The sequence below is a fragment of the Chiloscyllium plagiosum genome, chromosome 24 (genome assembly GCF_004010195.1).
Source record: "Chiloscyllium plagiosum isolate BGI_BamShark_2017 chromosome 24, ASM401019v2, whole genome shotgun sequence".
Lineage (NCBI taxonomy): Eukaryota > Metazoa > Chordata > Chondrichthyes > Orectolobiformes > Hemiscylliidae > Chiloscyllium > Chiloscyllium plagiosum.
Window position 1 is genome coordinate 773263 of NC_057733.1, and position 11342 is coordinate 784604.

An 11342-nucleotide genomic window follows, 5' to 3' on the forward strand; every position below is an offset into this window, starting at 1 on the left:
GACTTGTAAGGCAAGACCTACCCTTCACAAATCCGTGCTGGCTGTCCCTAATCAAGCAGTGTCTTTCCAGATACTCATAAATCCTATCCCTCAGTACCCTTTCCATTACTTTGCCTACCACAGAAGTAAGACTAACAGGCCTTTAATTCCCGGGGTTATCCCTATTCCCTTTTTTGAACAGGGGCACAACATTCGCTACTCTCCAGTCCCCTGGTACCACCCCCTTTGGCAGTGAAGACGAGAAGATCATTGCCAACGGTACTGCAATTTCTTCTCTTGCTTCCCACATAATCCTAGGATATATCCCGTCAGGCCCGGGGGACTTGTCTATCCTCAAGTTGTTCAAAATGTCCAAGACATCTTCCTTTCTAACAGGTATCTCTTCTAGCTTACCAGTCCATTTCACACTCTCCTCTTCTACAATACGGTCCCTCTCGTTCGTAAATACTGAAGAGAAGTACTTGTTCAAGACCTCTCCTATCTCTTCCGACTCTATACACAGTCTCCCACTACTGTCCTTGATCGGACCTACCCTCGTTCTCGTCATTCTCTGGTTTCTCACATACGCATAAAATGCCTTTGGGTTATCCTTGATCCTTCATGCCCTCTCTTGTCTCTCCTAATCCCTTTCTTCAGGTCCTTTCTGGCTATCCTGTATCCCTCCACTGCTCTGTCTGAATCCTGTTTCCTCATCCTTATGTAAGCCTCCTTCTTCCTCTTTACAAGATATTCAACCTCCCTCGTCAACCAAGGTTCCCTCACACGACTATTTCTTTCCTGCCTGACAGGTGCATACATATCAAGGACACGTCGTATCTGTTCCTTGAAAAAGTTCCACATTTCCACGACATCCTTCCCTGACAGCCTATGCTCCCCACGTATGCTCCTCAAATCCTGCCTTACAGCATCGTAATTTCCCTTCCCCCAATTATAAAATCTACCTTGTTGTGCGCACCTATCTCTCTCCATAACCAAGGTGAAAGTCACAGAATTGTGGTCACCATCACCAAAATGTTCACCCACTAACAAGCCCATCACTTGTCCCAGTTCGTTACCAAGTACCAAATCCAATATGGCCTCCCCTCTGGTCGGACAATCTACATACTGAGTTAGAAAAGCTTCCTGTACACACTGCACAAACATTGCCCCATCCAATCTACTTGATCTAAAGAGCTTCCAATAAATGTTTGGGAAGTTAAAATCACCCATGACTACCCTGTGGCTTCTGCACCTTTCCAAAATCTGTTTCCCAATCTGTTTATCCACATCTCTGCTGCTATTGGGGAGCCTATAGTAAACACCCAACAAGGTGACTGCACCTTTCCTATTTCTGACTTCAACCCATACTTCCTCCAAAGGCAGATCCCCCTCGAACTGCCTTCCTGCAGCTGTTTTACCACTCTCCCTAATCTTACTGAAACATCTGTAACCAGGAACCTCCAACAACCGACCTTCCGAAGAGTAACTCACCCAGGCCCCTACCCTATATTTACCCCTGACTAACGCACCTAACACTATGGGCAATTTAGCATGGCCAATTCACCTGAGGAACCCAGAGCACCCAGAGGAAACCCACACAGACACTGGGAGAACGTGCAAACTCCACACAGACAGTCGCCCGAGGCTGGAATCGAACCTGGGACCCTGGTGCTGTGAAGCAGCAGGGCTAACCACTGAGCCACCTTGCTGCCCCAGTGACAGACCTGTCCCCACCAGTACTGTACCCCAGTGTTATACAGCGACAGACTTGCCCCACCAGTACTGTACCCCAGTGTTATATAGCGACAGACTTGTCCCCAGCAACACTGGACCCCAGTGTCATACAGTGACAGACTTGCCCCACCAGTACTAGACCCCAGTGTTATATAGCGACAGACTTGTCCCCACCAGTACTGGACCCCAGTGTTATACAGTGGCAGACTTGTCCCCACCAGTACTGTACCCCAGTGCTATGCAGCGACAGAATTGTTCCCACCAGTACTGGAACCCAGTGTCATACAGTGACAGACTCTCCCCACCAGTAGTGTATGTCTGTGTTATACAGTGGCAGAAATTGGACTCACACCTGAACAGGAAGAATGTGCAATGTGATGGGGAAATGGTTCAGTAGGAGAAGGGGAACAGCATTCAGTAACTTGCTCTTTCAGAGAGCCTGTACAGGCAAGGTGGGCATTCTGCAGCCTCCCAAGAGACCACCTGCTCTACATGTGTAGTGGAAGTCTGCTTTTCTGATTGGGTGGAATTTTTCTGAAATCGATTAGTGTCACATTTCAGTCTGTTGCAGTTAACCTATTCCCAATTATGATTGTCTGCACTACAGCACAAGCCAATGATTGCTGTGATTCTGATTGGTTCATCCAGTGTTTGGGCTTGTCCAATGGAAAGCTCAATCCTAACAGTTTTATTTCTTTTTTTTTAAGAGAGATTTGTTAGTGCTACTTGGGAGCCTTCAAACTGGTATGGGTCGGGGGGGTCAGTGAGGGGATTCTGAGCAGCAGTGAGAATAGAGAAAAGGCTGAGGATGATTTGGAAGTTAAAGAGAGCAAATTGATTAGATAAGACAGACAAGAGCATGTCACACAATAAGGTAACTCTGAAGAATTAAGCTGCATTTATTTCATCGCAAGAGGTCTGACAGGTAAGGAGCATGAACTCAGGGCATATGTGAAAATATGTGACTGGGTTATCATAGCTATTACAGAAACATGGCTGAGGGAGGGATAAGACTGGCAGCTCAATGTTCCAGGGTTTAGGTCCTATAGGAAGCATAGGAAGGGAGGCAAGAGAGGAGGAGGAGTGTATTTTTGATTAGGGAAAACATTATTGCTGTAGAGTGGAAATTTCTGGGGGATCATCCAGTGATGCTACATGGGTGGAACTCAGAATTAAGATTAGGAAGATCACCTTGAGAGGATTGTCCTTCAGGCCACCCAATGGTCAGTGGGAAACGGAGGAACAAATATGTGGAGAAATCTCAGATACGATAGCATTAAGATTCATAAGAATAATAGTATTAATTTGTAGTGGATTTTAACTTTCCAAACATAGACTGGGACTGCTGTAATGTTAGATGGGGAGGAATTTGTGAAATATGTTAAAGAAAATTTGCTTTATCAACATGTAGATGTACTTACCAGAGAAGTAGCAAAACTTGACCTTCTCTTGGGAAATAAGACACGCAAGCTAATTGAAGTGTTCTTGGGTGAAATAACTGCACACAGGCTGCTTCATGTCACCAAATTGCCCTTTATTTATTTGTGCACAGTGGAACTGACTGTGGCCAGCCAGCTCCGAGTCAGTCCTCAACTGAGGAGATTCTAATCTTCCTAACAGTTTCTATTTGGTTAATCCTGCTCAATATTGCTTTACTCCTGATTGGTTGGATTCTTCTCTGCTCATTTGTTAATATGTTCATGATTGGTGGGTTTGCGTGGAGGTGTTACTGCTTGGTGGTGCTCCTGATTGGCTATTTGCTTGATGATGTAATGGACTGTTGCTCTGTTTCAGGTGATGCTGGGTGACCAGGAAGTTCGTGTTTATCCAGATGATGTGATTGGTTTTCAGCACGATGCAGGTCCGAACTCTCTGCTGCATTGCTTGCCCAGCTCAATATCACCATGGCGACAGAGCTACATCAGCCTGGTGCGGCAGGGCTGGCTGGAAAGTTTACTGGTTGGTTTCCAACCTACCTGGCCCAGTCCCAGATGGTTTGATAATGTTGTCTGTGATGTGCGTATCCTGTATACAGACCAGCCACAGCCGATTGCTCCCACCCACTCCCTAACCACTGTGCCAGATACATTCCTGGAAACCCCAGTAAACAGAGTAAGCCCCACAGGGATCAAATGCTGCCCATGGACAACAATCACTGGCTTACAAATCATCTATCCCTGGCCACATAATGGCACTCTCCTGGTCCCAACTGGCAATGAGATACTCATTGTGATCAAGATTAACTCTGGCAGCAATGCTAGCTCCTGGTGGAGTCCTCCAGTTCGACAATCAGGAGTCTTCTTTGATGCCCACTGTCCATCCAGTCTGCCTCAGTATACGCCAGCCTGCCACAGAGAGACCAGCGATACCTGGTTCTCATATGCCCACTTTACTGTCACCCATCCCAGGATAGAAATCCTGAATATCACCGTGAGCAATGAGGTCAGTTCCCAGAACATGTCTGTCGAAATCCAGGCCTTCGATGTGATTCAGGGGCTCCAGATCATGCCCAGGAAACCCAGACGCATGCTGGTGGATGTCTCACAGGTATGGCACCCTCAAAAGCATTTGGAGAACTCACTTTGAGACGAGGCTGTATAAAGAGAGAAGGAAAGATGGCTTAGTCCCAAAATATTTCACCAGTTTCTTTAGTGTAATAAAACATTTCAAAGTGCTTCACTGTGTCCAGAAGAGCTTTCTAAGCCAGCACATAGAAAGTCTTCCAGGAGAGGGAATGGTGGTGGACCTAATTTTAGGGAATAAAGCTGAGTAAGTGGTAGATGACCATATCAACTCAGTAAGGTTGAAGATTATTATGGATAAGGACAAAGGTGGACCAGAAATAGAGGTTCTGCAGTGGGGAGGATGGATTTTAAGACAAGATCTATCCAAAGTTGGACTGGGAGCAGCTATCGCAGGGAAGTCCACATCAGAACAGCAGGAGACATTTAAAATGGTAATAGAGAGAGTGCAGGACCACCATGTTTTTGTAAAAGTGAAGGGTGGGATCAATCCAGTGAACCCAGAATGTGAAAGGACATACAGGATTTGGATAAAGGGTAAAAGAGCAAAGTGTAGATACAAAAGGCTTAAATCACAAGATATCCTAAAGGATTTTATAAGTATATAGGTAGTTGTCCTATAACCCGGTAGTTGCATTCCAGCAAAACCTCAATTCATAGAGAATCGCTTCATAGAAATAATGAGGCCGATGGGAAAAGTGGGGTTGGGGCAAACCGAGAAAAAATATCACTCACAATCGCTCAAAAATCACCCAAATGTCAAACACAAAGTATAGCACAGCCTAAATGAAGGTTGAAATTATATTTATTAATGAAACAGAAGTTAATTTAACACAGTATTTCTTTTTAAAAATGTAAGAGAGCTGCCCTGTCACATGCACAGAATACCACAAAGACCACCGCTGACCTAGTGCATGTGCAGAATGGCAAGAACATCAGCGTATGAGCAGAATGCGCCGAGATTTCGGCATGCACATCGGCAAATACACAGAATGAAGCGCAATAACCAATCCCTGCTGGGATTACGCTATTGCCAACAGAGGGCAAGCATTCTCCAAAATATCATTCCCGAATTCTTCACTGACGTTATGCCAAATTGCAATGCTGAAACACGTGTTACCCCAGAAGTACCTATATTAAGGGCAAGAAAGTAATTAGGGAAAGATTAGGGCCCATTAGCGATCAATGTAGAAATGTGTGCGTGGATTCGGAAGACATGTCTGTGATCTGTATTCATTGCAGAGAAGGATGATGTAAATGTAGAAGTCAGGGAGGGTGTGTGTGTTATACTTGAATTAATTAGCATTGAGAGACAGGAGGTATTAATGGTTTTAGCAACTTCAAAGTGGATAAATACCCAGGCATACTTGAGACATATCCTAGGTGCTATGGGAGGCAAGAGAGGAGATTTCAGGGACTCTGGAATTCATTTTCAAATCTTCTCTGACCAAAGAAGAGCTGCTAAAGAACTGAAGGACAGCTAATCACAGAAGTGTTACATTGTAAAAGGATGCCATTCGGCCCATCGTACCTATGCCAACTTCTTAACTGAGCATCACTACCAGTGCCAATCGCTTACCTCTTTCCCCCATACCGTTGTGCGTTATTTTTATCCAAATAATCATCCAATCATCAATTGAATGCCTCCACAACATTTCCAAGCAGTGCATTCCACACCCTAACTACTCGTTATATGAAAACGTTTTTCATAATTCCACCCTTGTTTCTTCTGTAAATCATTTTAAACTAGTAACATTATTCAAGAATGGTGGTAAGGATAAACCTGAAAACCATGATAGGAAATCAATTGGAAGAAAGCCTGATTGACAGATTTAGTCTCCACTTGGGAGGCAACAATTAATCCGAGATAGTCATTATGGAATTATCAAGGGGAGAACATGTCTAACAAATTTGATTGAATTTCTTGAGGAAATGGCTTGGTGTGTGGATGAGGATAGTGCATTTGAATAGTCCACATGAACCTTATTAAGGTTTGTGGCAATATCTTACATGGCAAACAGGTTAAGAAGCTAAGAGTCCAGGGATTCAGATGATTTGGCAAATTGGGTTCAAAATTGGCTCAGTGGCAGGAAACACTCATTGAAGAATGTTTTTGACATTGAAAGTCTATGTCCAGTGGGGTTCCACAGGGTTTAGTGCAAGGTCAATTGCTGTTTCTATTGTACATTAGTGATGTAGACATGAATGCAGAAGGTATAATTTGTAAGTTTGCAGTTGACATGGAAATTAGTAGTGTGGTAAATAGCAAGGAGGAAAGTCTTTGATTGCAAAATGATATAGGTGGGTTGGTTAGATAGGCAGAACAGTGACAGATGAAACTTAATTCTGAAAAGTATGAGGTGATGCATTTTGGGAGAACCTACAAAGCAAAGGAATAGATGTTAAATGGGGACCCAAAGAGGGACCTTGAAGATTGAAGGACAGGTACATAAGGCGGTTAAGAAGGCAACTGGGTCATTTGCTGTTAGTAGTCAAAATACTAGAGCAGAGAGGTTATCATGGGGCTGTGTATATTGTTAGTTAGGCCACAGTTGAAGTTCTGGTTGCTACAGTATAGGAAGGATGTGATCGCACTGGAGAGGGTGCAGAGGGTGCAAGATTGGGATAGAGACAGACTCTAACCTCATACCTTTAATGCATTGCCTGGGCTGAGATGTCACCTTTTTGTTAATAAACCTTAAATTATCTCAGAAGTTCTGGAGGTTACATATTACACAGTAGATTGCATCAGTTGTATGAACTTTGATCTTTTACTATAAATTCTGTGTCCTATGATCCTGCCCCACTAGCTACATGATGAAGGAGGAGCACTCCGAAAGCTTGTACTTTCAAATAGACCTGTTGGACTATAACCTGATGTTTTGCAATTTTTAACCTTGTCCACCCCAGTCGAATACAACACCTCCACATTATTTCTTCCAGTGATTAAAATATTGACTTGGTAAATCTGGACTCTTTCTAATCCGTTGATAATTTGACCCATGGCACTTTGGAGTATCGCAGATGCAGATGTGGTTCCAAATGGATGTCTCTTGTACTTGAGTACAGGTAGTTCTCCTATAAAGCGCATTTATTAAATGCAATTTGGTTGTAATGCAATTTGTGAATTGTGACTTTTTTTTATGAAGCAAACTCCTGTTCACTGTTACATGGTTCCATCCCTGGCATTAGCTGACCAACAAGACCCAGCCTCAGGATCCTCTGTCTGAAAAATGCAAATTCAGTCTGTTCAGCTAAAGCAGGAATGCAATCAGAGCTGCAAACCTTTAAACATAGCTTGAAATTGGGAATTGTAGTCTACATTTAGGAACTTTATTTCAAAGGGGGGGCATCTTTAAGAGGACTGGCCTTCTGTGTCGGCATCACATGGTCAGTCGGTTCATGTGCTTTCTGGTGAGGGGTTTCATGAAAGGTACAGTGTTGTAGTAAGTGATTTTAATATTTACTGTATTATTTCATTAAAATATGATTTAAGGATTTACTTAGACTGTGCTATCATTTGTGTTAGGCTAACTACTATTTTTGTTTTGATATTTTTGGTGGTTCACCCCAACCCTATTTTTCCCATTGGCCCCATTATTTATATTGCATGATTTTCTATAACACGGTGTCACATGGGAATGCAACTGTCACGTTATAGGAGAATTACCTGTAGTACTTTCAGTATTACTATCATCAAGTATTTCTGTGACTCAGGATCTACATTCATTTGGAGGCAGGTTTGATTAAGGTCAGTTTTACCAAAAAAGCTGATCTTCAACTAGTCCAGCAAATAGATAATTGATTAATAACAAAGGGTACTGCTCAGCACACAGTACCAGATTAACATTGACCTGTTAAATCAAGATGAGTTAACAATCCATCTTCCATCATCACTGTTATGAGAGGTGGGGCCTAATCACTTTCAATTACAGGTTCAAGTACTCCCATCTTGATCAGCCTCTTTAATTCTGCCTCGGTATTTGGTCTGATTGCATAAGGCTTTTGGTCTGATTGCATAAGGCATTTGATCTCATCTTGCAACAATTTGCTTGATTTTCATCCTAGATTTTCAATTTGACACAGATATTTTCAATGTTTCTCAGATCCCCAACGAAAATAACGGCATGTTTCTTCAGATTTTGTGACATGTAAGCCTCATAATCTGACAATTACCATGAGCCTAGTTGAGTTTAATTTTTTCTTAAACACATTCTTCTTAAAAAAGCTGCAAGATTTCCTTTGACAGCATGTTAATACAAATTTCAGACTGACTGAATAACTGAAAATTACACAACCTCTTAAAGGCACCTACTTTGTTTATGTGTAATGTGTCTCAGTTGCTTCTAGTACCTGAAAGGGTGTATTAATGAAACTGCTAATCAGGTGTCTACCTTCATTCATACTGGGTTAGCATTCAGTAAGGGAGTGACCAGCATTGGTTAGTGTCACTGTTAATAATAGCTTCTCTTCAGACTAACGTCTCAGTTTTTCTTAAGCTTACTTAAGGTTGAGGAAGCAAGGATGTTTAGAGGATTGCAAGGTAGCTAGGAAAATGGACTGAGGAGAGCCAGGAGGGGGCACAAAAAAGCCATGGTGGGAAGGATTAGGGAAAACCCAAAGGTGTTCTACACGTACGTGAGGAATAAGAGACTGATCAGGGAGAAGGTAGGGCCAATAGGGATAGTGGAGGAAACTTGCGTCTGGAGGTCTGAAGAGGCCCTAAATGAGTTTTTTTGCTTCAGTATTCACGAGACAATATTCACTATACTGGTGATAGTGAGAGCCCCATGGACTAGGTTAATAGACTTGAACAGATTGATATTAAGGAAGTTATGATGTTGGAAATTCTGGGAAGCATCAAGATAGATAAGTCTCCAGGACCGGATCAAATATATCCAAGGTTACTACGGGAAGTGAGGAGTGAGATTGCTGTGCCTCTGGTGATGACTTTTGCTCCTCACTGTCCAGGGGAGTAGCACCAGCTGAATGGAGGGAGGCAAATGATGTTCCTCTGTTCAAGAAAAGGAATAGAGAAATCCCTGGGAATTACAGACCAGTCTTAACATCTGTGGTGAGACTGGAAAAGATTCTGAGAGATAGGATTTATGACTATTTGGAAAACGCAGTTTGATTAGAGATAGTCAGCATGGCTTTGTAAGGGGCAAGTCATGCCTCCCAAGTCTTATTGAGATCTTTGAGGATGTGAGAAGACAAGTTGACAAAGAGCGAGCAGTGGTTGTGATGTATATGGATTTCAGTAAGGTATTTGCTCAGGTTCCCCATGGCAGGCTCATTCAGAAAGTTAGGAGGCATGGGATACAGGGAAATTTGGCTGTCTGGATACAGAATTGTTTGGCCAAAAGAAGACAGTGAATGGTAGTGGATGGAAATTATTCTGCCTGGAGGTTGGTTACCAGTGGTGTCCTGAAGCGATCTGTTCTTGGGCTTCTGCTCTTTGTAGTTTATATAAATGACTTGGATGAAGAAGTTGAAGGGTGGGTTAGTAAGTTTGCTGATGACACAAAAGTCAGGTGTGTTATAGAAGTATTGGGGGCAGGATCAATAAGACATTGACAGCATGCAGAGCTTAGAAAAGGCAGATGGAATTAAACCTGGATAAATGTGAAGTGATTCATTTTGTAAGGTCGAATTTGAATGCTGAATACAAGCTTAAAAACAGGTTTCTTGGCAGTGTGGAGGAACAGTGGGATCTTGGTGTCCATGTACATAAATCCCTCAGAGTTGCCACCCAAGTTGATAGGGTTGTTATGAAGGCATATGGTGTTTTGGCTTTCATTAACAGGGGGATTGAGTTTAAGAGCCGCAAGGTTTTACTGCAGCTCTATAAAACCTGGTTAGACCACACTTGGAATATTGTGTCCAGTTCTTGTTGCTTCATTATAGGAAGGATGTAGATGCTTTCGAGAGTGTGCAGAGGAGATTTACCAGGATGCTGCCTGGATTGGAGGGATTGTCATATGAAGAGAGGTTGACTGAGCTCATGCTTTTCACACTGGAGAGAAGAAGGAAGAGAGGTCACTTGATAGAGGTGTACAAGGCAATGGGAGGCATAGATAGAGTAGATAGCCAGAGACTTTTCCCCAGGGCAGAAATGGTAGTCATGAGAGGTCATAGTTTGAAGGTGAATGGAGGAAGGTATAGGGGAGATGTCAGAGGTAGGTTCTTTAGGTAGGAGTAGGGGCAGCACGGTGGCTCAGTGGTTAGCACTGTTGCCTCACAGCACCAGGGTCCCAAGTTTGATTCCAGTCTTGAGCGACTGTCTGTGTGGAATTTGCACATTCTCCCCATGTCTGCGTGGGTTTCCTCCGGGTGCTCCGGTTTCCTCTCACAGTCCAAAGATGTGCAGGTCAGGTGAATTGGCCATGCTAATTGCCCATAATGTTAGGTGTACTAGTCAGAGGGAAATGGGTCTGGGTGGGTTACTCTTCGGAGGGTTGGTGTGGGCTTGTTGGGCCGAAGGGCCTGTTTCCACACTGTCGGGAATCTTAAAAAAAATCTTTACGCAGAGAATAGTGGGTGTGTGGAATGCACTGCCAGTGGTAGTGAAGTCAGAGACATTAGGGACATTTAAGCAACTGCTGGACAAGCACATAAATGGAGGGGTTGATAGTAGCTTAAGATAAATGCTTGACACAACATCATGGGCCGAAGTGCCTATGTTGTTCCACGTTCTTTGTTCTATGCCCCTTTTGTACCGTGTGGATGTTCTTCGGTTTCTGTACTTTGGCTATATACTTTGTTTCTGTGTCTTCCTCAAAAATGCCTGTTTAATGTGCTCATTTTTGCTGTAGTTTCTGAATACAGCTTCTTTATAACAGTTTTCCAATGCCGTTAAGTTATTCTAAGTTCTTCCTTCTTTTGTAATATTTTTACTATAGTGTTTAAGTAAATGGTGTTTTGCTCCACATATTGTTTGACCAGTTGCATTGCATCTGCAACATGGCACTTTACATTTGCTTTAACAATAAATAAAAGTTAGATTAGATTACTTTACAGTGTGGAAACAGGCCCTTCGGCCCAACAAGTACACACCGACCCGCCGAATCGCAACCCACCCAGACCCATTCCCCTACATTTACCCCT

The 11342-nt window shown here is 43.1% G+C and overlaps 1 protein-coding gene across 1 annotated transcript in view; it reads left to right on the forward strand.

Annotated features, from left to right (window-relative positions):
* pkd1b (polycystic kidney disease 1b) overlaps nt 1-11342 on the forward strand; it is a 205610-nt gene that overhangs the window by 13204 nt on the left and 181064 nt on the right. Inside the window, exon 5 of the mRNA XM_043715206.1 lies at nt 3508-4260. Within this exon, the coding sequence (XP_043571141.1) occupies nt 3508-4260 (753 nt within the window). The remainder of the gene's footprint in view (nt 1-3507; nt 4261-11342) is intronic.